Source organism: Protopterus annectens, chromosome 8.part0 (genome assembly GCF_019279795.1).
Source record: "Protopterus annectens isolate FY-2018-M chromosome 8.part0, PAN1.0, whole genome shotgun sequence".
Taxonomy (NCBI): Eukaryota; Metazoa; Chordata; order Ceratodontiformes; family Protopteridae; genus Protopterus; species Protopterus annectens.
This window is the reverse complement of record NC_056741.1, coordinates 1,226,590,544-1,226,617,367: the sequence shown is the minus strand read 5'-3', so window position 1 is coordinate 1,226,617,367 and position 26,824 is coordinate 1,226,590,544. Positions and strand designations below refer to the sequence as shown.

General features: G+C 44.2%; 1 protein-coding gene across 2 annotated transcripts in view; it reads left to right on the top strand.

Annotated features, from left to right (window-relative positions):
• LOC122809322 (RNA-binding protein 10-like) overlaps positions 1 to 26,824 on the top strand; it is a 1,914,178-nt gene that overhangs the window by 1,332,976 nt on the left and 554,378 nt on the right. For both annotated transcript variants that reach the window (XM_044080723.1, XM_044080722.1), the window contains exon 16: positions 8,682 to 8,832. In XM_044080723.1, coding sequence (XP_043936658.1) covers positions 8,682 to 8,832 — 151 coding nt within the window. The remainder of the gene's footprint in view (positions 1 to 8,681; positions 8,833 to 26,824) is intronic.

Below are 26,824 nucleotides of genomic sequence, written 5' to 3'. Positions count from 1 at the left end.
GTCTTCACTGTTGCAGTCAGTGTTTCCTTCCCTCCAGTCCCCTCTTATTTGGTTTTCTTGTCTACTTCCTTTGTGGTGTATTTGTGTTCCTTTTTGGACACCTTTGGGTTTTATGGGAGCTTCTGACATCAGGGGCAAGAAAGGCTGGAGAAGATGGCGTCGGCTGTCAGCTTTATACCCCTACATTCTGACATCAGGGTTCTTGCTGGTACAGCCAACGCCGGACCCAGACTTTGGAATTCTGGCCGACCTCGGGCTGCCTGCCGGCAGGATCACCCTACAGTTATGACTGCAACAGTGAAGACACTCGGACATCTACATTTATGGTAGGTGTACACAACTGTACTTTTCCCTTCCTTTGGTCTCACCTTCTTGCTCCACCTTGGATCCTAGATACCATTTAGGATTTAATTTCACACCCTTTGGGGGTTCCTCATCCGAGTCTGGACAACCTGAAGCTCATGGCTTGGCTATTCCAGTTCCCATGATTGCTGGGACTCCCGGACAATCCTCCTCTGTTAGCTCTAATTTGGGAGCAGCTCATAAGTCTTCGACCAGGAAGGTTTATCTCAGCAAGTGGAAATGTTTTTCTCTCTGGTCCTCTCAAAGGAGTTTAGACCCTTTCATGGCTCCTATTGCCGCCATTCTTGATTTTCTAGCTATTTTCCAACACTGAGCTAGGTCTTCTACTGTCAAAGTTCAGTTGGCTGCCATTTCTCATTTTCATGTGGGGAACAATTCTGCCTCCTTAGCTTCTTCCAGACTGTGTAAAGCCTTTATCAAAGGCACCTTTTTGTTACGCCCCCCAGTCAAAGATCCTGTTCCCCCGTGGGACCTTACTTATGGTTCTTCAAGCTCTGGTCGCTCCGCCTTTCGAGCCTGCCGCAACTGCAAATCTGAAATTTTTATCTTGGAAAACAGCTTTGCTGGTGGCTGTTACCTGTTCAAGACGAGTTTCAGAATTACAGGCCTTGTCCATCAAAATTCCATACATGATTTTTCACAAAGACAGGTTCTCCCTTTGAACCAATCCATCCCTTCTTCCTAAGGTGGCATCACCAGTCAATATCAATTTTCCTGTATTTTTTTTTCCTAATTTTACGAACAAGATGGAATACAGACTCTACATTTTGGATGTTCATGGACAGCTACGATTCTATTTACACAGGACAAAAAATGTCCGTAAATCTGATCAATTGTTAGGGTTTATAGAAGGAAACCATTTCTTAGGTCTTTATAGTTGGTTGGATTTCTTCATGCATCCTGCAGGTCTAAGGACAGAGGCATGTCTCCTCCAGGTCAGGTAAAAGCTCATTCCACTAGGTCCATGGCTACATCTGCGGCCTTTTGGTCTAGAGTGTCTTTGGATGATATTTGTTCTGCAGCTACTTGGTCCTTATCTCATACATTTATTTCTCATTACAAATTGGATCTGACTTTCAGAAGGAGAGCATCCTTTGGTTCCGTGGCATTCCGGAATATTCTTCCATGAGGGCCTCCCAGGAGTTTAGTAGCTGGGGACTCTGTCCCACAGATTGAAGACCAAATGAAGTAAACTACTTCAGATAAAGAAGTTATGTACTCACCATAACGTTCCATCTGAGTAGTTGTACTTCATTTGTCTTCAACCATCCCTCCCTCCTTCCCCCGGACCTTGGCGCATCGTCAGCCTGTGGGCTGCAGTATAGGTCACAAGTAAATCTATCAGGTCAGGTTCTCAGTATACGTTCAGCTAACAAGATCTGGGGATGGAAGGCAGTGGAGGTGTATTATGGGTAAGGGGAGGAGTTTGGAGCTATGCTTTCAAAAGTTGCCGGCTCGGATCCGATACGTATCCGTAACCCACAGGTTGAAGACAAATGAAGTACAACTACTCGGATGGAACGTTATGGTGAGTACGTAACTTCTTTTTTCCTGCAGTCTTGAATATGGGGTTTATTGAAGGACATTTCATTGTCTGCATAGGCTGTCAGGTCCTTAAGTACTGTAACAGTTTTCAAGGGTGTGTTGTATGATAGTTGCAAGGGACTTCTTGTATACAGAATTATACTTTTATACATTTCTTGATATTTAATTTCAGTTTGTGTTTTTAACACAAGCTGTTTGTTTGAAAAAAGGCCCTCTTGGTGGATATTGATGTCCTCTGAGGAGTTTGTGCCAAATTTGCAATCCTCTCAACTTGGTCAGCCATAAACCGTTAACAGTTGCCTCTCACATATTTTGAGTATGCTTTGTCAATGAATTGCCATTTCCTAAGGTGGTGGTATACTGTGTGAGACCCATGTTACTAGGTTATTGTGGCAGGTTGTTATCATGCATGATCTGCATCAGAAAGCATTTGCAGAGAGGTATAACAGCTTAGTCTGTATAGTTGTATGTTAGCTTATCACTTTTCCTCTGCCCAAGTATGGCAGAAGAGTATACATTGTCCAAGTGGAGACATTTTGGGGTTGGGGGTAGGAATTTTGTAAATGAGCAGGAGAAGGCAGTTCTGTTTTAACATCAGGTTGTCGGGGGTCTTTAAAAATTAACACTTTACTACCTGTCCATCTTTTTTTCGTAGGTGTTTGTGAGCTTTCTGATTTGACTACTATGGTAAGGAGATTCCATACACCTTGTAGTATATTGTCAGTCCTGTTGAGTTTCCAGGACAGGTCCATGGTTGATCACTGACAGGAGTGTGCTGATATCACTCTGATAGTGAAGAAGTGTCACATAAACGACTTCAGAGTTCAGTTTATTTTGACATAGACATAGGACTTGAACATTTGTCCAGTGTTTGTATAGCTGAGTTTATTCCTACAACCTGGAGCTGGTCACTCTTTTGCAGGTAAGTTTGTGTACATCTGTACTCCAGTTTGTGATTGCTTAACCCTCCAGCCCATCACGTGGTGAAACTTTATTAGATCTTGCCCAATTTTCATTTGGCTTCAAACAGTCCATTACTATAAAGCAGTCTCCTGTACATTACCATACTGTACAGTAGACTCCCTGATGTTCGTATTTCACTGTTGCAGTCATTACTCTTGGGTTATCCTGCTGGCAGGCTACCCGCAGTCGGCCAGAATTCCAAAGTCTAGGTCTGGCGTTGGCTGCTGTCGCCTCTTCCCTGACGTCAGTGCGCCAGGGGTATAAAAGATGCAGCCAACGCCATTTTCTTCCGTCTTTCTTGCCGCGCGGTGCCCGAAGCAAAAGCAGTTCGCAAGTGCCAGTCGGCCGACTCCTGAGATTTTCACAGACTAATTTCAGATCCGAAGTCTTCATTAAAGCTAAGTACCCCGTTGGGGAAACATTTTTCTTGTTCCAGACCGATGTACGAAAAACTTAACAATTGTATTTCTTGTGGGAAGCAAATACCTCATAAGGATTATCAGTCTTACTGTATTCCTTGCCTAGGCCCTGATCATAACGTTGCAAGCTGTCGATTTTGTGCTGGGTTCAACAAACACACTATTAAGCGTCTGTTTGATTTTGCTTATTACTTTGGTCGAAAATTCAATTACATAATGCTGTCGGAACAGCCGACGACCGGAGTTTCTAAAAAATGCAAGGAAAAAGAGAAAGACAGGCATCCAAGATCCAAAACCGATGACGAGGCTTCCGTTAAGCCAGTCGTCGGCTCTCAGTGAGACGCTTTTGCAGCCCCTGACACCCGCTACCTCAGAGCCACAGGCCGCTGACTACTCCCATTGGAGCCAGCTAGGCCTCTGGATACTCAAGGTATTGGACACTCGGAAATCATTCCCTCAGATGGGTCCAGAGCCGCTGAGCAGGCGTTGGCTTATGAGGGTGTTTTCGGACCTGCACAGCTATATGTAAAGCCTACTTCAGCTTCAAAAGCAAAGACTACAGCAGCTTTAAAGACAAAGTAACAAGTACAGCGTTCTCCAGGACAGACTTCCATGCCTAAGAAACAGATGCTTAAAATGGCCGAAGACCTTATTACATTGATCAGGGGTTCCCATCCCCCTCCTGACAAGAGGCCTAGGCAAGAGACAGACTGAGTCTTCAGATCAGGTTTCTCCATTTCCTCTGACTCATCTTCTGTACAGGAATACTCTCTTCCTCCCTATGAAGATTCTGATGCTGAAGAATCCATTCCTTCAGCCTCTCCTCCTGAGGATTATTCTTTTGGGGAAACCCTGCATACCATGAGGGAGCACTTCCACTGGGAGAGCCAAGATTACTCAGAATCAAAGAAAAGGCTTAGAGATTTTCTTTTACTTCCTCAGCACAGGCCTCTTGCTATTCCCCCTGTGCTAGACATTGTAGATGATGTATTTTCAGAGTCCGGCCTTTCTCCAGACTCATCTCCAGCTCCTGTTAAACCAGACCGATACTACAGGGTTCCTGATTCACATAAATTTCTTTATAAAAACCCGGCCGCTGACCCAGAAACTATTTCTCAGGGTCCCAAGGGGGTTAAGGCTGCTACTGCAAATAACCCTGTCCCTTCTGACAGGGATTCAAGGGCACTGGAAAGATGGGGGGGAAAAGGTGTACACTTCTACTTTGGCTGTGAGGGCTTTAAATTGTCAATTTCATATGATTAAATATCAGCAATACTTAATGTCACTGTTAAAACAGAAAATGTTGACTAATTCTGATTGTACAGAAAATAAGGAAATACAGGATTTATTGCATGCAACTGAACAAGTGGGAAAGCATACATTGCAATGTGGTTTTGATTCTCTGGAGGCCTCCTGCAGGGCCGCAGTTACGGGTTCTGTCATTAGGAGGCATGCTTGGTTAAAGGAACAAAATCTGCCTGATCATGTTAAAGCAAAATTATTAGATGCTCCATTACAGCATGATACCTTGTTTGGTGTTAAAGCAGAAGAGGTGTTGAAGAAAATGGAGGACAAAGTGAAATCTATGCAAACAGTAAAGGATTTCTTACAGGTTCAGCCACCAAAATTCAGCAGGAACTGGCCTACAAAGAATTGGTCCTTTCCGGTGTCGGACAGGCCACAAAGAGGCAGATCCCAGCCCCAGGGCTCATACAGGCCTAAACAGTGGGGCTCTCATTCCTCCAAAAGTGGAGAAGACAAAGCACAGCCATACAGGAAACGGTCCCAATGACTTGCCTCTGCCAGCACCAAGCACTTAACTTCTTGCAGCCCCCTTAGGGGGAATACTAGCACTTTTCTGTCAAAATTGGCACATGATCACCCAGGACAAATGGGTTTTGAATATAGTGTCCCAGGGCTACAGGTTCCACTTTCACACCCTGCCAAAGGCAAAAGGTATGCCAAACCTGCCACACAATCAATGGGCAGAGGCACAAAAACACGTTTCGTCCCTTATGCGAATGAGGGCCATTCAGCAAGTACCACAGCAAGAGCAGGGAGAAGGATTTTACTCAAGACTTTTCTTGGTCCGCAGAAAGGACAAAGCCTGGAGACCAATACTGGACCTGTCTTTTCTACACACATTTCTGGACGTTCCAAAATTCAAAATGTTGACTCTGCAGCAGCTTCTGCCCATGCTCAGCAAGAAGGCTTGGCTTGTAACTTTGGACCTAAAAGAGGCATACCTGCATATACCAGTCAGACAATCTTGCAGAAGATACCTCAGATTTATAGCTGGCTCAATGCACTACCAATTCTCTGCACTGCCCTTTGGCTTCTCTACTGCACCCAGGGTCTTCACAAAATGCCTGGCACCAGTAATTGCTTTTTGCAGACAAAGGGGGATTCAAATATATCCTTACTTGGATGACTGCATTATTCAAGCAGTGAACAAGGACATTCTACTGAAGCATCTGGCGTTTGTAAAATGATTACTAATTTGCCTAGGGTACACGGTAAACAAAAAGAAATCAAAACTAGTACCTTCTCAAGAGATAATATTCCTGGGTGCAAGCTTAAATACAACTGCCCAGATGGCTTATCTCACGCCAGACAAACAAAGGCAACTGACTTCTTACTTCGAAATGTTGGCAGCAAAGACCCAGTTATCTGCAAGAAAAATTCTGCAGGCTTTGGGCTTCATGGCATCCTGCATTCTACTAATTCCATATGCAAGACTGCATATGAAGAAACTACAATGGTATCTAAAAAGTGTTTGGACTCAACATTGCCACAGCCTGGAAACATTAATTACCCTCATTCCCTGCCTGCAACAGGAGTTTCGATGGTGGGCACAGGCCTGTCACCACAACAAGGGACAGCCATTCACTCTACCCACAGCCAGGCAGACACTAACAACAGATGCATCAGATTATGCCTGGTGGGGCCCACATGGCAGGAAAATGTATTCAGGACACATGGCCCGCAAGCCAAATGCATCTTCATATCAATCAAAAAGAGATGTTAGCTGTTCAGAATGCCCTGACAGCCTTCAAGGATCTACTTCATCCAGGACAACTGCTGATAAAGATGGAGGGCAGTACTACAGTCATGTGGTACATAAACAAGCAGGGAGGCACACATTCCTACCCCCTCTGCAGACAAGCCATGACTTTGTGGAACACAGCATTGACTTATCAAGTACACCTGCAAGCACATTTCCTGCCAGAAAAGACAAATACTCTGGCAGACGAACTAAGTAGAAACCTCATGGATCCTCACGAGTGGAAACTAGATCCACAAATCTTCAGCATGATAACAAGGAAATGGGGATGCCCCAGACATAGATCTATTTGCCTCCCCTCACAACTGCCAACTACAGAGATTCTGCACAAGGACTTATCACAAGCAAGCATGGAAAGTGGATGCTCTTATCATTCAGCTGGAAAATCCTTACAGTATATGCCTTTCCTCCACTGCCTCTCCTCCCCAAGGTACTCCTAAAGGTCAGACAAGAGAAACCAAAAGTGATACTGATTGCCCCAGACTGGCCACACCAGCACTGGTACCCAGTCCTAAAGAGCTTGTCTCAAGACCCAGCCTGGACATTACCTTAAATTCCTCATTCGCTGACCCAACAAAAACCATCTGATTCTGCACAGCCAATTCAGTACCCTTTATCTGGCTGCATGGTGGATAATGTAACCATTCAGAACGCACCTCTCTCTAAAGCAGTTATGGATGTTATTTTGGAGGCCAGGAGGCCCAGCACCAGAAAATCTTATGCAGAAAAATGGAAGAGATTCTGTGCTTGGAACCAGGCACAAGGAATTGACACGCTTGTTCCAAATATTCCTCAGATTTTACAATACCTAACTAAGATGCTGGACAAAGGCCTATCCTCATCAATTAAGATCCATGCCTCTGCCATTTCAGCTCATTACAATACAGACCCACCTATTTTTTCACATCCACTGCTAAGGCAGTACCTCAGAGTGGCCAAAAACATAAGATCTCCAAGGAGAGTGCCAATACCTGCATGGGACCTCAATTTTGTCTTGGAAAAACTCACACTGCCTCCTTTTGAGCCAGCCAATACAGCTGAGATAAAATTCTTATCATGGAAAACAGCTCTGCTCCTAGCAATAACTTCAGCAAGAAGAGTCTTGAGTTACAGGCAGTAATGGCTGTGGAACCTTTTATAATTTTCCATCCGGACAGGGTTTCTCAGAGGACAAACCCAACATTTATGCCTAAGGTAGTCTCCAGTGTGGCTCTTAACCAAAACATTCATTTGCCTACCTTTTATCCTAATCCACAGAATAAGGGGAGAGACTTCTGCATTCTTTGGACATGCACAGTTACGCTTCTACTTGGGCAAAACCAAAGCTTTCAGAAAGACTGAGCAACTCTTAGTGGCATATGCTGCAAGATCGCAAGGGAAAGCTATCTCAAAGCAGACTATTTCAAAATGGATAGGCCACTGCATTCGTTTCTCCTATTCACAACATGGCAAATCAGTGCCTAAGGGCATTAGGCCACATTCAACCAGAGCAGCAGCCACTTCAGCAGCCTTCCTCAGAGGAGTACCAACCAAGGACATTTTGGAGGCTGCAACTTGGACATCAGTGCACACTTTTACAAAGCACTACCACTTACTTTACTCTAAATCCAGAGCAGGCTTCGCCACTGCAGTTCTGCAGGGCCTCATAGCCACTCCTAATTCTATTTAGGCCCAGCCACCCAACCTCAGCTTTGGGATTTAACCCAAGTGTAATGACTGCAACAGTGAAACACGACGAACATAGTACAGTTGTGTACCTACCATAAATGTAGATGTTAGAGTGTATTCACTGTTGCAGTCCAGGTTGCCCTCCCACCATCCCCCTTACATTGCTGGGACTTATCTGTACTTCTCTATTCTATACAACCTATGTGGTGTATTTGCTTGTAGATGAAAGTAATGTTTATGTTAGTGCATGCATTTTAAATTGCAAAATTTTTAGCCTACCCTTTTGGGGGCATCTGACATCTGGGGCAAGAAAATCTGAAAAAAAATGGCGTCAGCTGCATCTTTTATACCCCTTTCGCACTGATGTCAGGGAAGCGGCGACAACAACAGACGCCGGACCAAGACTTTGGAATTCGGGCCGACTGCGGGTAGCTTGCCAGCAGGATAACCCAAGTGTAATGACTGCAATAGTGAATACACTTGAACATCTACATTTATGGTAGGTACACAACTGCACTTTACTGTTTCTGTGATCTACTTTGGATTTTGATGAGGCTTTTGTTGCTCAAGTCTAAATGTGTTGGTTATACTTTTGTGCAACTGTGACTCATGTTTACTTTTTACCACTTGTAGTTTTTTACTTGTGTCATCTGTTGTAGGGTAATGCTGATGGTGCTGTAGTAACTCAGAAAGTGGTAATTGTTGGACAACCTCAGCCAGCTTCTGCACCAAAGACGTCAGCAGCTACTAGTACTGTCAAGACTGTGACCATCACAACAGCGACAGGGCAATATGAATTTCCTCAGTACCGTAAGTACACTTTCTCTTTTCTAAACACAAATTTGGCAGCACATATTTAAAGAATTGTATATATTTTTTCTTTTAACTACTGGATTCCTTAATTTGACAGTCAGTGTACCAGAAGCAGATTGCCCCATTTTCTGGTCCAGTTTGTTTTTCAAGATTTGTTCCTTTGATGTGTTTGTGGGTTGGGGAGGCAGCATGTTAGTTAAGGACATGTCAGGAAATTGGCTAGTCCTTCTCTTTCTAACGATGCCCTTTTATTTAATTGTAGTAAAAAGGAGTGTCATGGAAGTTCAGACTGCACATGCTTTGTTTATCTTCATATTTGTTTTTTGCAGCATAGCTCAAGACGTCTGGATGGAATGGGATGTAGAGGTTGTTCTAGAGTGACGGAGAATGGGGTAATGGACATGAATTAGCTATCTACATGAAATGCATTAAATGACGGAGCTGAGTTGGAGTTAATACTTTCCCATGAATGGGTCAAAGAGAGGGGGTCAGGGTCTGAACCTAGTTTGTTGGTTAAGGTAGAGGAAGAGAGTGTTGCTTTATTGATGAATTCATTATCTGCCCCCAGACTTGTCAGGGACGGAGGGTGACTGTGTCACATGTCATAGTGCATTTGCCTTTGAACCAGAAGGTTATTCCTTTTGGGAATTCAAGATCACTGGTGTGAAAGTTAGAGTTTAGCATAATGGGGTGTTGTACTGCCTTTTTAAGTATTGGTGGTATGGTGGTTGAGTGTAACCACCTTCTAGGCCAGTGCAAGAGTATTGTATATTTAGGGCAGGATGGTGACTCCATGACAAGATCTTTGCTTCACACACGGTCTGGGTGTTCTGTCCTGATTTCTGGTTAGTGAATGTTTGGCATTTGTTTGGCCTCACTGTGTCTGCAGGAGTTTTCTCTGGGTACACTGGGTCTTTCAGAAATAAATATGCTGTTTGTAAGGATCCTGTTGCAGTCATAAGTCACAGGCTGTGTTGTAAGGTATGGCTAAACTTTGAGCTGAGCACTCTTCACTGTCTTCTAGGTTGACATAACATTATTTCGAATGCCTCCAAATTTAGCCTTCACTTGCTGGGGAGGAGATCAAAGATCCTGATACAGCATCATATTACAACTGAGAGTATGGTGGTGATTTTCTTTGTTCTTACTGGGTCTGTATCACTTTATTGAAGTGACACCAGTGAACAGCATTTCATTGGAAATGCCATTCGTTGAATTCCATTCATGTGGAAGGCTTTGCCCCCACCCCCTGCTGATTATGTACAACAACAACTGAGATCGCACTACAGTGGGGAAAGGGCAAATTTCCTGATCCTCACTGTACCACAGTCTGAGTATGAACAGTTTGATGAACGGCATGTTTGATGTAAGTACAGTGAAATGCTGTTTGCTGAACTGATTTTTTAGCTTGAGCTAATTTATCGTCCAGCCTCTTTTGCACCTCAGCCATATACCCTGCCTCCTTTGGACTACACTTCCAAGCCTCCATTGATGTACCACAAGATGCACATGAGTAAGTGTCATTCCCCCACCAGACGCCTCTCCTCCTGTGCTAGTTTCATAGGCAAGTACTAAGCTAGCTGCCATTGTGGGCCATTTTAAGCCAAGCCAGTTTCCCTCAAAGGTGATAATCAGACCCTTTACCTTGTGTCCATGAGGTAATTACATTAACCATTATGCCAGCCCACAACCCCAAAGTGCCCCAGATGCCCAAGCAGCTACTTAAATCTATGTTGCCTTGGTGATAGGGCTTTATTCCTGTATGGCATAGCACTAGCTGCCTTCACCTGTTTGGTATAAAGTTGGTATATGCCTTTGCCATCTTCATTTCATTTTTTTTGTTACACCTGTTGAATGTGCAGAGCACTGAATGGCATAGACGCTGCATTTAAGTTCATCAATGCAGGTTTTGTCCAAAGTGAACAAAAAAGTGTCCTGATGAAGTATCCTTTGTGTATGTGTCTCTCTCTCTCTCTCTCTCTCTGTCTGTATCGAGCCTTTTATTGCCATATTTTGTCTTAAGAAGACTGTTCAGATGTCTACAAGCTGTGCACTCTGCATGGAAGTGTGTAGGCATGTCTGATGCTATACAAGGGGAGGATGGTGTCCCCTTAGTGATAGTTGTGAATGATTGTGCTACTAAGAAATAAGAAACCAGGGTCATCCCACCTATAGCTTCCAAATACTGTGTGGCTGCCCTTCCTGAAGACTGTACCAAGCAAATGTTGGCAACTTGCTGATCACCAGAGTTACCCCTCCCTTCACCCAGGATTGGGCTGAGCTGGCTCAAGGATGCCTCCAATTACTACAAAGCGTAAGCCCTGATCCAGCACAGCCTTCTGTGTCTAAGTCCAGCCATCAGAAACAGAATGGCAAGGGTGGGAACAATCTTCTTTGAGGGACTTCTAGATTTCTTAAATTCAAATGAAGGAGAAGACCTAGGCTTTTAGCTACACAGCTTCCCCCATCCTGTGACACACACAGAACACTTAGGCTTTAGACACTCAACCTCGGAGAATCTTTCATTGGGAGATCTCTGTTTAATGGGAGAACGTTTTTGATGAGTCAGGTGGCCTCAGTTTCCCAGGAGAGAGCAGTTGAACTTCAGGGCTCTGCCCACCCTCCCACACTGGTAGCTAGTCCTCTGGGCCAGGAAGCTATCCTACACATTTTTGATGTTACTTTCCTAGAGACAGCCTCCAGCTTCCTCTCCCTGAGGCCTTACTCTTACTACAGGGTGTAAAATCTTCACAAGTTCCTTCACAGAAATCATATTGTAGATGCAGTGTCCTTGGAATTTGTTAGTGGAGCTTGAATGGTTGTGGGCTGCAACCCTCTCCATAATGAAAGAGAAAAAACCATTGGACAGATTTGATAAGTTGTATGCTTCTGCAGCCCTTGCATGTAGGGCATTACCAGAACCCCACTTAACAATATCAGTAACGTGTTCTCAATCAGCTTAATTGTTGTGGTAGAATGCAAGATGAAACCTGAAAACTTTTTTTTTTTCCGTAGCCAAGCTAAGTTTCATTGCAGCTGAAGAAGCGTGCTCTACAGTTAGTTTCATGCAGCATCCAGAGCTGTTGCAACAGAGTTAGTAATGAAGGCATCTTTAGCTGAGGACTCATTCCCTCTCTGAGAATTATGTAGGTACACTCCCCAGCTTCCACTTGAGGTGTGTATTGCAAGTTGGGCAAGCTGTGCTTGAACCTCATACTTGTGCACCGAAGAAACTGGAGAACAAAGGGAAGACCATAGAGTCACTGAGAAAAGTTGCCGCTTCCTTTCCCTATATATAGTAGGAACTACCCTTGTAAACAAGGACCCTTCTACTAGAGACAGGGTAAGGGCAAACAAGTCAAAGATGGGCCTTTAGGAAGTCCTGTTAAGGAGCAGTTGTGACAACATTAGTACTCCCCTTCTACCTAGTAGCAATACCCCTAGATAATGCAATGTCTAACGTCTTACCCCAAACACTGCTTTTGTAAGCAACACACCTTTAGTTTCTTAACATACTCTTCAGAGTATACAAACTCTGTTTCTTGTTCAGGCTGCAGAAGTTATCTCCAGTTAAAAAAAAGATCAGGAGCACTTAAAGCATATCCTGGTAGACAAGTATGCTCAAGTGCCATCAATTTGATGCCCTTTTTACGGGAAGGAAGATTATTCTACTCAAGGCTGTCATTGGTTCCAGGGGGGTATGAATCTTTGACCCATTTTGCAGTTAATGGAAATTAAACCACAGAATTCAGATTGCTGACCTTTCAAGCATTGCTTCTTCTTTTAAACCCATGAGCACACCTGATGCTTGACCTAAAGGGTACTCACCTTCAAATGTTAAATTGACAAAGCACTAAGGCAGTACTTTAAGTTAATTGACAGATGCTTGTATTGCTGGTTAGTCTTATTTTTTTTCCTCTCGTTCAGCTTATGCACCCAGTGCACTTGCCAAATGTTGCCCCCAGTGACTGCATACTGCAGAAATAAAGATAACTACATATATTCCTACCTGAATTACTTTTGTAAGCTTAGTCTCTAGAGAGATGCAGTGGGCTTTAGACTTTACCCACTACAGTGCTTTGAACAGTGTAGATTTCACTGTTATCTAAAAGTCTAACCTGTGCCCAGTTCCAAAGATACTGTTACTAGCGGCAGTCCTGCATACAAATGTCTGCATGGCATTTCTCCCAGTAGAGAAGGTGGAATGCATGACTGCTCTCATCAAAAGCATGGCAGACTTACCTAAGTTTACTGCCAGACAAACCTTGAAGATTGTAGACCATATTGCCGTAGATGTTCTTCATTCCACATTGCTGCAGTCCTAACACTTGGGCATTCCGCTGTCCCAGTCGGCCCGAATACCAAAGTATATGGCTGACGTCGGTCAAGGCGCATTAGTCTGACGTCAGACGTCAGGGTACAAATGCGCATGACCGACGTCATATCCTCAGTCTTTTTTGCCGCATGGTCCGATGCAGAAGCAGTTTTGCGAGTGCAGGTTGGCGTTCTGAAATTTTCTGAAGTCGGAGTTTCAGACCGAATCAAAGTTGGCTAAGTACCCCGTTGGGGAATATTTTGGTTTTTTCTTGCCTCAGTATTTAACCGGATGTCAGAAAAAGTGAATAACTGTATTTCTTGTGGGAAACAGATACCTCATAGGGATTACCATACCTTGTGTATACCTTGTTTAGGGCCTGAGCACGACGTTGTTAGATGTCGCTCTTGTGCTAGATTTAACAAACGCACTATAAAGAGAAGGTTAGACTGTGCCAGGTTAGTTTTTGGGAAGCGTTGTAATTATAAAATGCCGTCGGATGCTCCGGCGCGCTTCGTCAAAAAGCGCAAGGACAAAGCTGCAAAGCCTAGGTTGGAAGAACCGTCAGTCCCGGACGTCGGTTCTTTAGAAGGCTCAGTGGAGCCGGAGGTTCTGCCAGGAGTTTCTTTGGAGTCTCAGGGAGAGACTTTACTGTTACAGGATGTGTCCTCTCAGGAGGTAGGCCAGGCTGAGGGCGCTTCTCAGGTGGCTGTTCTTCCCTCTCCTCGTAAGGTCGTTAGCGCCGGCCCTTCTGTTTCCAAGGCTTCTTTGAGAGGCAGGCCAGGTTTAACTTCAGTGGGGGTTTCTCCTAGCTCTTCAGGATCTTTGCCTAAGAAACATATGCTTAAAATGGCAGAAGATTTGATTACTATGATTAGAGGTTCTATGCCCCCTCCTGATAAGAGGCCTAGGGTGGAACCTGAGTTTGAGAGTTTTGAGCAGTGTTCGGAGGCTTCTGAGTCTTCGGCTGAAGACGTGCAGGAGTATCCTCCTTATTCTGATTCTGATGTGGATGATTCTACTCCTTCAGCTTCTCCTCCTGAGGATTTTTCTTTTTCAGAGACTCTTCATTCCATGAGGGAGCATTTTAAATGGGAAGGCCAAGATTTCTCTGATTCTAGGAAGAGGCTTAGGGAATTTTTGTTTTTACCTCAGCATAGGCCTTTAGCTATACCTCCTGTTCTGAATGTGGTGGAAGATGTTTTTGCAGAGGCTTCCCTGAACCCAGATTCTTTGCCTCCTGCCCCAGTTAAACCAGATAGGTATTATAGGGTGCCTGAAGCTCATAAGTATCTTTTTAAGAGTCCTAGGGCAGACCCGGAAACTGTTTCTCAGGGCCCTAAAGGTGTTAAGGCTTCTGTTGTTAAAAATCCTGTTCCTCCTGATAAAGAGGCAAGGGCTTTGGATAGATGGGGAAAGAAAGTGTATACTTCTTCCACTTTAGCCATGAGGGCGTTGAATTGCCAGTTTCACATGTTAAAATATCAAAATTATCTCCTTTCACAATTGAAATCTAAGGTGGATGCTCTGGCGGAAGGTATTGAGTGTAAGGAATTGCAGGATTTAGTTCATGTGTCTGAACAGGTGGGTAAGCATTCCTTGCAATGTGGTTTTGATGCTGTGCAGGCCTCCTCGAGGGTGGCTGCCACTGGTTCTGTTCTTCGCAGGCACGCCTGGTTGAGGGATCAGAATTTAGCTGAGCATGTTAAGACAAGGATTTTGGATGCTCCATTACAGTCTGATGTGTTGTTTGGTTCGCCTGTGGAAGCAGTTTTAAAGAAAATGGAGGACAAGGCTAAGTCTATGCAGACTGTTAAAGATTTTTTGCAGGTGCAGCCTCCGAAGTTTAGTAGAAATTGGCCTACTAAGGGATGGACATATCCTGCTTATGATTCCCAGTCTAGGGGTAGGTCTAGACGTGGTAGGGGCAGAGCTCAAGGTTCTTTTAGGCCTAGAACAGGGAGTTCACCTGCTCAGTCTTCTGGTGAGGGCAGGGGTCAGTCCTTTCGTAAACAGACCCAATGACCTGCCTTTTCAGCTGCCAGTACATTCTCGTCTGGCAGCACCTTTGGGAGGAAGGCTGGCTCTTTTCAAAGAAAATTGGGATTTAATTACTCAAGACAGATGGGTATTGGATATCATTCACCACGGTTACAGGTTTTATTTCCATACCTTGCCTCCTTTCAAAGGCATGCCAGACATTCCTCCTCTACAAAGAAAAGAGGCTCACAAGCAAATTTCTCTGTTACTCCAAATAGGGGCCATTCAGCCGGTTCCTGTGCCAGAAAGGGGCCTAGGATTTTATTCTCGCCTGTTCCTAGTACCAAAGAAGGGGAACACGTGGAGACCAATTTTGGATTTATCTATCCTCAACACTTATCTGGACATTCCCAAGTTCAAAATGTTGACGTTACAACAGCTTTTACCTCTGCTGGGCAAAGATCACTGGATGGTAACTTTAGATCTCAAGGAGGCTTACCTTCATGTGCCTATCAGGCTAATTTGCAGGAAGTATCTGCGTTTTCGAGCTGGGAATTCCCATTATCAGTTCTCTGCATTGCCCTTTAGCTTATCTACTGCGCCCAGAAGTATTCACAAAGGTTCTGGCTCCAGTGATAGCTTACTTCAGGCTAAAAGGAATACAAATCTATCCTTACTTGGACGACTGCCTGATTCTGGCTCAAGAAAAGGAAGACCTTTTACAGCATTTGGAATATGTGATAGCAGTGCTAAGATGCCTAGGGTATTCTGTGAACGAAATAAAGTCCAGTCTAGTACCCTCTCAAGACATGTGCTTTCTGGGTGTGAGACTGAATACAGCAGCCCAGATGGCCTTTTTAACCCCGGACAAGCAAAAGAATCTTTCCATTTACTTCCATCATCTATCTCTTCAGTCCGGGCTGACTGCAAGGACAGTCCTTCAAGCCTTAGGGTTCATGGCATCTTGTATTCTGGTGCTTCCCAATGCCAAACTGCATATGAGGAAGCTACAATGGTATCTCAAAAATGTATGGACACAGCACTGCCAGGATTTGGACACTGTCATTCAAATAATACCTTGCATTCAAAAGGAATTTTTGTGGTGGGCTCAGGAATGTCACCTAAACAAGGGACTCTCTGTGACCCGGCCAGAGGCGAGTCAGATTCTAACGACAGATGCCTCAGACATTGCTTGGGGAGCTCATCTAAATGGAAAATGGATACAAGACAAGTGGCCTGCCAGACTACAGCATCTACATATCAACATGAAGGAGATGTTAGCAGTCCAGTTTGCATTAATGGCTTTCAAGGAGTTACTTCTTCCAGGGCAGGTGTTGATTCTAACAGACAACACAACTGTCATGTGGTACATCAACAAACAAGGGGGAACACATTCTTACCCGTTATGCAGGCAAGCAATGATTTTATGGGAGACTGCGCTCAGCTTGCAACTATCTCTTCAGGCAAGGTTTCTGCCAGGAGCACAGAACTCCTTAGCAGATGTGTTAAGCAGACAAATCATGGATCCCCACGAGTGGAAACTGGATCTTCATGTATTTTGGAAACTGACAGTGTCATGGGGAACTCCAGACATAGATCTGTTCGCTTCTCCACTAAACCACCAGCTGCCAAAGTTTTGCACAAAGAGGTTTCATCACACAGCTTGGAAAGTGGATGCTCTTTCTTTCAGTTGGAAAAATCTTCATGTGTATGCCTTTCCACCTCTGCCTCTTCTCCCAAAGGTGCTCCTAAAGGTCAGACAAGACAAGCCAAGGATGATTTTAATAGCTCCAGATTGGCCTCGGCAACACTGGTACCCATTACTGAGGAGTCTGGTAAGGAAGCCTCCATGGCCTTTACCTTTGATTCCGCACCTGTTGTCTCAGAGGGACGGTCATCTGCTCAATGTCAAGCTTCACTGTCTTCATCTAACAGCCTGGCATATTCTGTTTTGAAACACAGCAGGTCTCAACTTCCTCAACAAGTTTTAAATGTGATTATGGAAGCCAGAAGACCTAGTACAAGGAAAGTGTACGCAGAAAAATGGAAGAGATTTTTATTTTGGAGTGCAGCAAAGAATTTGGAGATTTCTGAGCCTAATTTGAGTGTGGCTCTTCAATATCTTACTGAGTTATTGGACAAAGGTTTGTCTTTCTCTTCCATTAAGATTCATGCTGCAGCAATTTCAGCTCACTATGATTGTGACCCACCATTGTTTTCGCATCCTTTGTTCAAGCAATTTCTTAGAGGGGCAAAGAATATAAGACCCCCGTAGAGCTCCTACTCCTGCTTGGGATCTCAATTTTGTGTTGGAGAAACTTACTCTACAACCTTTTGAGCCTCATGGCTACTGCTGAATTGAAATACTTGTCATGGAAGACTGCTTTTTTGTTGGCTATTACTTCTGCAAGAAGGGTTTCTGAATTGCAGGCCCTTATGGCGGTAGAGCCTTTTTTGATTTTCCATAAGGATAGGGTATCATTACGTACTAATCCTTCCTTTATGCCTAAGGTGGTTTCTAGTGTGGCTTTAAACCAAACTATTCATTTGCCTACTTTCTATGCAGATCCCCAAAATAAGGGGGAAAAGATTTTGCACACTTTAGATGTACACAGGCAGTTGCGTTATTATTTAAGCAGGACTAAGGATTTTAGGCAGTCTCAGCAGTTGTTTATTTCTTTTGCTTTGAGTTCTCAGGGCAAGCCTGTGTCAAAGCAAACTATTTCTAAGTGGATTGGGTTTTGCATTGCATTTTGTTATTCCCATCATGGCAAGGAAATTCCAGCTGGGATTAGGCCTCATTCCACTAGGGCTACTGCCACTTCAACAGCATTTCTAAGGGGGGTGGCAACTAAGGATATTTTGGAGGCAGCTACTTGGAGTTCAGTGCATACTTTCTCTAAGCATTACCACCTTCCTCTCTACTCTAAATCTAGGGCTGGTTTTGCCACAGCTATTTTGCAAGGCATGTTGACAGCTCCTGCTTCTTTATGATTTGCCAGCCTCCCTTACCTCTGCTTTGGGATTCTACCCAAGTGTTAGGACTGCAGCAATGTGGAATGAAGAACATAGTACAGTTTTGTACCTACCATAAATGTAGATGTTCGAGGATCCACATTGCTGCAGTCCAATTTACCCTCCCTCCTTCCCCTCTGTGTTTAGGGGTGGTTGTGTGGGTGAGGTTATACTCTTGTAATTTTGTATATATTGTACATATTTTTGGTGCAGGAGTGTTAGGTGTTTTTGGTTTTGGCCTTATCTTTTTAGGGTCTTCTGACATCTGGGGCAAGAAAAGACTGAGGATATGACGTCGGTCATGCGCATTTGTACCCTGACGTCTGACGTCAGACTAATGCGCCTTGACCGACGTCAGCCATATACTTTGGTATTCGGGCCGACTGGGACAGCGGACTGCCCAAGTGTTAGGACTGCAGCAATGTGGATCCTCGAACATCTACATTTATGGTAGGTACAAAACTGTACTTTTCTTGAATCACCGAACAGGATCCCTAGAAAAATTCATCCCAGTGTTACGGTGTTCAAAAAGAAAATTAGACTGATGGGTGAAATACAATCAGAGAAAAGCTAGTAATGCATCAGACCAGGTCTGGGAAGCCCTCAACTTGAATTGCAAGGTGCAAGGCACATAGAGCTCTCAAGAAAGAAAACTGCATATGAGCTGAAGATAAATGTTAGCAGTTTATGTTGTGTGTGTGTGTGTTAAAGGCAGTCTGGGTACCAGGTGCAGAGAAAGCAATTTCAGACAGTTCTACAGCGGTATGGTGTGTACAGGTGGAATTTGGTCGTACTATATTTGCATGTTAGTCATGCAGGCTTGATCAGGGAGTGCAGTACAGGTTGCTGTTTTGACAGTCTTATGTGTTCCGTCTCCGACAAATGTCACAGTAGACCATTTGTGCAGCATCTTGGTGGACTCCTGTAAGTCTGGATGTTCTTCGTGTTTCACTGTTGCAGTCATTACATTTGGGTAATCCTGTTGGCAGGTTGCCGTCAGTCAGCCTGAAATCCAAAGTCTTGGGGTCCTGCGTCGGCCCCTTCCCCGACGTCAGGTCGTCAGGGGTATAAAAAAAGCAGCTGACACCATTTTCTTCAGTCTTTCTTACCGCGTGGTGCCCAAAGCAGAAGCAGTTCGCAAGTGCCAGTCGGCCGACTCCTGAGATTTTCGTGTACGAGTTTCAGACCCGAAGTCTTCAATAAAGCTAAGTACCCCATTGGGGAAACATTTTTCTTGCTCCAGACCGATGTCAAAAAAAGTTAATTGCATTTCTTGTGGAAAGCAAATACCTCATAAGGACTTTCACTCTTACTGTATTCCTTGTCTAGGCCCTGACCACGACATCACTAGTTGTCGGTTTTGTGCTAGATTCAGTAAACACACTATTAAACGTCTGTTTGATTTTGCTTTACAATTTTGGCCGAAGGTTTAATTACATTATGCCATCAGAACAACAGACTACCGGAATTTATAAAAAACGCAAAGACAAAGAAAAGGACAGGCATCCGAGGTCCAAAACAGACGACAAAGCCTCTTCTAGGCCAGTCGCCGGTTCTCAGTGAGGCGCTTTCGCAGCCCCCGACACCCGCTGCCTCAGAGCCACAGGCCGTAACCGACAGCCACGTGGAGACACCGAGGGCTGTGGAAACTCAAGGTATTGGGCCTATGGAAACTATACCGAGATGGGTCCGGAGCCGCTGAGCAGGCATCGGCTTCTGAGGGTGTTTTCAGACCTTCACAGCTTACAATTAAGCCCACTACAGCAGCAAAGTCAAAAACACCATTAAAGACAAGAAAACAAGTATAGCATTCTCCAGAGCAGTCATCCATGCCAAAGAAACAGATGTTTAAAATGGCCGAAGACCTAATTACTTTAATCAGTGGTTCCCATCCCCCTCCTGACAAAAGGCCTAGGCAAGACACTGATTATGATTCCTCTGACCAGGTTTCAATTTCCTCTGACTCCTTTTCTGATCAGGGATATTCTCTCCCTCCTTATGAGGATTCTGATGCAGAAGAGTCCATACCTTCAGCCTCTCCGCCTGAGGATTATTCTTTTGGGGAAACCCTGCACACCATGAGGGAGCATTTCCATTGGGAGAGCCAGGATTATTCAGAATCCAAGAAAAGGCTCAGAGACTTCCTTTTATTGCCTCAGCACAGGCCCCTGGCTAATCCCCCCTGTGCTTGATATTGTTGATGATGTTTTTTTCTGAATCCAGTCTGTCTCCTGACTCTCTACCCCCTGCACCAGTCAAGACAGACAGGTACTACAGAGTCCCTGACTCTCATAAATTTCTTTACAAAAACCCCGCTGCAGACCCAGAAACAATTTCTCAGAGTCCAAAAGGGGTTAAGGCTTCCACTGCTAAAATCCTGTCCCCTCTGATAGGGATTCCAGAGCTCTGGACAGATGGGGGAAAAAATTTTACACTTCTGCTACTTTAGCTGTAAGAGCTTTAAACTGTCAGTTTCACATGCTTAAATACCAACAGTACCTCATGTCATTGTTAAAACAGAAAATGGTTTCAAATACAGACTGTCCTGACAGTAAGGAAATGCAGGATTTATTGCATGCAGTTGAACAAGTGGGAAAGCATACTCTGCAATGTGGTTTTGATTGATTAGAGGCTTCTTGTAGAGCCGCAGTTACAGGCTCTGTTATTCGAAGGCATGCTTGGTTGAAAGAACAAAGTTTACCTGACCATGTTAATGTAGAATTATTGGATGCTCCATTACAGCATGATACTTTGTTTGGTGTTAAGGCAGAAGAGGTGTTAAAGAAAATGGAGGATAAAGCAAAGTCAATGCAGACAGTGGAAGATTTCTTACAGGTTCAACCACCTAGATTTAGCAGAAACTGGCCTTCAAAACGTTGGTCCTTTCCAGTGTCAGACAGGCCACAGAGAGGCAGATACAGACGCCCAAGAGGCAGATCTCAGCCCCAAGGCTCCTTACCGACCTAAACAATGGGGTGCTTCTGCCCCCAAAGGAGGGGAAGACAAATCACAACCTTATAAGAAACAGTCCCAATGACTTCCCTCTACAAAAAATTGGCACATGATCACCCAAGACCAATGGGTACTGAATATTGTTTGTCAGGGTTACAGGTTCCACTTCCAAAACCAAAAGGTATGCCAGACCTGCCACAAAACCAATAGGCAGAGGCACAAAAACAGATTGCTGCTCTTATGGACATGGGAGGTATTCAAAAAGTTCCAAAGCAAGAACAGGGACAAGGATTTTACTCAAGACTTTTCTTAGTACCCAGAAAGGACAAAGCCTGGAGACCAGCACTGGACCTGTCAATCCTAAACACTTTCCTGGATGTTCCAAAATTCAAAATATTAACAGTACGTCTTCTGCCCATGCTGGGCAAGAAGGTTTGGCTAGTTACTTTGGACCTCAAGGAGGCATACCTGCATGTCCCAATCAGACAATCTTGCAGAAGATACTTCAGATTCATAGCAGGCTCAATGCATTACCAATTCTCTGCACTGCCCTTGGCTTATCTACTGCGCCCAGGGTCTTCATAAAATGCCTGACACCAGTAATTGCATTTTGCAGACAAAAAGGAATTCAAATATATCCCTACTTGGACGACTGCCTTATTCAAGCAGAGAGCAAGGACATTCTTCTAAAGCATCTGGCGTTTGTAAAAAGATTGCTAATTTGCCTAGGGTAACACAGTAAACGAAAAGAAATCAAAACTAGTGCCCTCTCAAGAGATGATATTCCTGGGTGCAAGCTTAAATACAACTGCCCAGATGGCTTATCTCATGCCAGACAAACAAAGGCAACTGACTCATTACTTTCAAATGATGGCAACAACAACCCAGCTCCCTGCAAGAAAAATTCTGCAGGCCCTGGGCTTCATGGCATCCTGCATTCTACTAATTCCATATGCAAAACTGCATATGAGGAAACTACAATTTATTCTAAAAAGTGTTTGGACTCAACATTGTCACAGCCTGGAGACCATCATAACTTTAATTCCCTGCCTACAGCAGGAGTTTCGATGGTGAGCCCAGGCTTGTCACCACAACAAGAGACAGCCTTTCACTTTACCCACAGCCAGGCAGACAATAATGGATGCATCGGATTATGCCTGGGGGGCACATATGGCAGGAAAATGTATTCAGGGCACGTGGACCAAGGAACAAATGCATCTTCACATAAATCAAAAAGAGATGCTAGCTGTACAGAATGCCCTGACAGCTTTCAAGGACCTAATACATCCAGGACAACTATTGATAAAGACTTGACAATACCACAGTTATGTGGTACATAAGCAAGGGGGGGCATTCATTCTTACCCCCTATGCAGACAAGCCATGACTTTGTGGAACACAGCACTGACCTATCAAGTACATCTGCAGGCACAATTCCTGCCAGGGACAAAAAAAATACACTGGCAGATGAACTAAGCATAAATCTCATGGATCCTCACGAATGGAAACTAAATCCACAGGTGTTCAGCATGATAATGAGGAAATGGGGACTCCCAGACATAGATCTTTTTGCCTCCCCTCACAATTACCATATACAGAAATTCTGCACAAGAACTTATCACTTTCAAGCATGGAAAGTGGATGCTCTGTCATTCAGCTGGAAAGGCCTGACAGTCTATGCCTTCCCTCCGATGCCTCTCCTTACCAAGGTACTCCTAAAAGTCAGACAAGAAAGGCCAAACATGATCCTGATTGCCCCAGACTGGCCACGCCAGCAATGGTACCCATTCCTAAAGAGCTTGTCTCAAGGCCCAGCTTGGCCTCTACCTCAAATTCCTCATCTTCTGACACAACAAAACAATCAGATTCTGCACAGTCAACTCAGAACCTTAAATCTGGCAGCATGGCAGATAATGTAGCCATTCAGACTGCACCTCTCTCTAAAGCTGTTACGGATGTTATTTTCGAAGCCAGGAGGCCCAGCACTAGGAAATCTTATGCAGAAAAATGGAAGAGATTCTGTGCTTGGAACTAGGCACAAGGGCTCGAACTACTTGTCCCTAATATACCGCAGATTTTACAATACCTAACTGAGATGCTGGACAAAAGCCTATCTTTCTCATCAATTAAAATCCATGCATCTGCCATTTCAGCTCATTACAATACGGGACCTCCTATTTTTTCACATCCTCTACTACGACAGTACCTCAGAGGGGCAAAAAATATAAGACCCCCAAGGAGAGCACCAGTACCAACTTGGGATCTCAGTTTTGTTTTAGAAAAACTCATACTGCCTCCTTTTGAACCAGCCAGCACAGCTGATCTAAAATTCTTATGGAAAACTGCTCTGCTCCTAGCAATAACTCTTGAGTTACAGGCATTAATGTCTGTGGAACCTTTCATCATTTTTCATCAGGACAGGGTCTCTCTTAGGACAAAACCAACATTCATGCCAAAAGTGTTCTCCAGTGTGGCCTTGAACCAAACCATTCATTTATCTACTTTCTATCCAAACCCCCAGAATAAACGGGAGAGACTTCTGCACTCTTTGGATATACACAGCTATGATTTTACTTGGACAAAACAAAAGCTTTCAGAAAAAACTGAGCAACTGTTTGTAGCCTATGCTGCAGGATCACAAGGAAAGCCTATTACAAAGCAGATAATTTCAAAATGGATAGGCTACTGCGTCCACTTTTGTTATGCACAACATGGCAATTCAGTGCCTAAGGGCATTAGGCCTCATTCTACCAGAGCTGCAGCCACTTCAGCAGCTTTTCTCAGAGGACTACCAACCAAAGACATTTTAGAAGCTGCAACCTGGAGCTCAATGCACACTTTCACCAAGCACTACCACTTACCCCTCTACTCTAAATCCAGAGCAGGCTTTGCCACTGCAGTTCTGCAGGGCCTGGTAGCCTCTCCAAATCCAATTTAGACCCAGCCGCCCAACCTCAGCTTTGGGTTTCTACCAAAGTGTAATGACTGCAACAGTGAAACATGAACATAGTACAGTTGTGTACCTACCATAAATGTAGATGTTCGAGTGTATTCACTGTTGCAGTCCAGGTTACCCACCCACCAGCCCCCTTTTCATTGCTGGGATTTTTCTGTACTTCTCAACTCTATACAACCTATGTGGTGTATTTGCTTGTAGGTGAAGGAAATGTTTATAGTGATATATGCATGTTTTTTGGCATAATTTTATCTTTCCAGCCTTCCTGTTTGAGGGCACCTGACATTTGGGACAAGAAAAACTGAAGAAAATGGCGTCTGTTGCAACTTTTATACCCCTGGCGCACTGATGTCAAGGAAGAGGCAACAGCAACCGACGCCAGACCAAGACTTTGGAGCTCGGGCCGACTGCGGGTCACTTGCCAGCAGGATAACCCAAGTGTAATGACTGCAACAGTGAATACATTTGAACATCTACATTTATGGGTAGGTACACAACTGTACTTTGTGTACACTTACCATAAATGTAGAAGTTCGAGTGTATTCACTGTTGCAGTCCAGGTTACCCACCTGCCATCCCCCTTTTTTGTGCTGAAACTTTTCTTTCCTTCTCTGATTTATACAACCTATGTGGCGTATTTGATTGTAGATGAAGATAAAGTTTATATTGGTGTATGTATTTTTATATATATATATAAATTTTGGCTACCCTTTTAGGGGGCACCTGACATCTGGGGCAAGAAAAACTGAAGAAAATGGCGTTGGCTGCATCTTTTATACCCCTGATGACCTGACGTCAGGGAATGGGCGACAGCAGCTGACGCAGAAACCAAGACTTTGGAATTCAGGCCAACTGAGGGCAACCTGCCAGCAGGATTACCCAAATGTAATGACTGCAACAGTGAATACACTCGGACATCTACATTTATGGTAAGTGTACACAACTGTACTATGCATCTCAGAGCAACTTTCCTAGACCTTACCAACAGATGAGGTGTCTCCAGATGGACTTCTTTGCATCTGTGCTCAACAAATAAATTCTGCTTTAATGTATCTCATGGAAAAGGTTTGGCATTCTATGCTTTCACTCTGAATTTATAGGGTTCTGTTTCTGTATGCTTTCTCTCCAGTTTTTTTTTATTTTTTTATTTTTTATTTTTTTTTTATTTTTGCTGCTTAGGGTCATTTTGTAAGATAGAGGTGGTGAGGCTGCAGTTAAACACCTCCCAGTGGATGCCAGACCTCCTGTCAGTCTGTTTCTAAAGGTCGTCCTGCACCTTAGACCTGTTCACCCACCACGACAGACCTTAGACCCAGCCTGGTCTCTCAACCCCCCCCCCCCATTTTTTTCTTCATAATTTCCAGCTATCCCAGTAACACCCCCACCATCTTCATCTGTCAGGTCTACCAGCTCCTCCTTCCACCAACAGATTTTCTTCAATTAAGGGCTTGGACCAGCATTGATCTTAGGGTTATTGGGGAGGTTGTGCTGGAGATCACTTCTGCTGGGAGGACTTTTTAATTTCATAACTTAACCTCATCCTCGCTCCCTCCACTACATTTGTGTCTTCTGCCCAAGGGCCAGTCCCGTATATAGACCGCTCCTCCCTTCAAGTTTGCCTAGGTGAGTACCCTTCCCCCTGGGATAGGTCTGACCTTCCCTCCATTCCAGCTCCTAATTGAACTTGGGTTGCCTGGGTCATAGTTAGAGCTTTATCCCTCTGTGCCATGGTGCTGGCCCTGGGCATTCATTTTTATGCTGGAAAAGTTGTTGACACCTTTTTTTAGCAGTTATTCCAATTTCAGAATTTTTGTCTTGGAAAACAGGGTTTTTAATTGCAGTCACATCACCCAGAAGAGTATCAGAGCTCTAGACCTTGAGGTATAAAGAACCTTTCCTGGTATTTCACAAAAGAAAGCGTGATCTTGTGCACCCACCTCTCCTTTATGCTTAGCGTCATCATTGAATGCACTGTGAACCAAACTGTCCAGCTACCAGTCTTTCTGTGCACCTCACAACAAAGGGAAAACATCTGTGCCTTGATTGAATGTTCATAGGCAACGAAAGTAACTACCTAGACAGAAGTAAGGACATTAAAACATCCAAGAAGGATGTTACCTCTCTCCTTGTGTATTTTTTCTGGATAGACAACCCTTTGTGTTATCTTTTGTCATAAGACCCATTGCAGGGCTTTACAATGGGAAGGTTGGACTGTATTCTGGAATGGCCACAGGTATTCTGCAAACCTACCTGAAAGGAGGTAGTGCACAGGACATTGAAGAGGCAGCCACGTAGTCCTCGGTCCATACCTTTTCTAAACATTGGACCTTGTGTCTAACGCTAGATCTGGCTTTGCATGTGCTGTACTGAAAGGTATTATGCCATTCTGTCTAGCTAGTAGTGAAGCTACCTTATCTTATTAGAGAAACTACTTTGGTAATTGTTCTGTTAGTTTTGCCTGTAACAGTGATCTTACCAAAAATCATAGTATATTTGTCTGAACAGCAGTCTGGGTTCCTTCCCATCATCCTCTTTGTTTCTGAGAAATTAGAATGGAGTAGGTCCCCTTGTCGACATACCCCCCAGCCACACGCACACCCTCTCTTTCCACCTAATGATTTTTGTCAGATCCCTCAGGAAAACGAGGGCTAGGAGTCGCATGTTAGGAACTATTCCACTTCTCTGGCTCTTTCACAGCATTGTCTAGCTAGGATTACAGTGAACTTGTAGGTAGGCAAGACTGAACCAAATTTGCAGATTATTGCAGGCTAG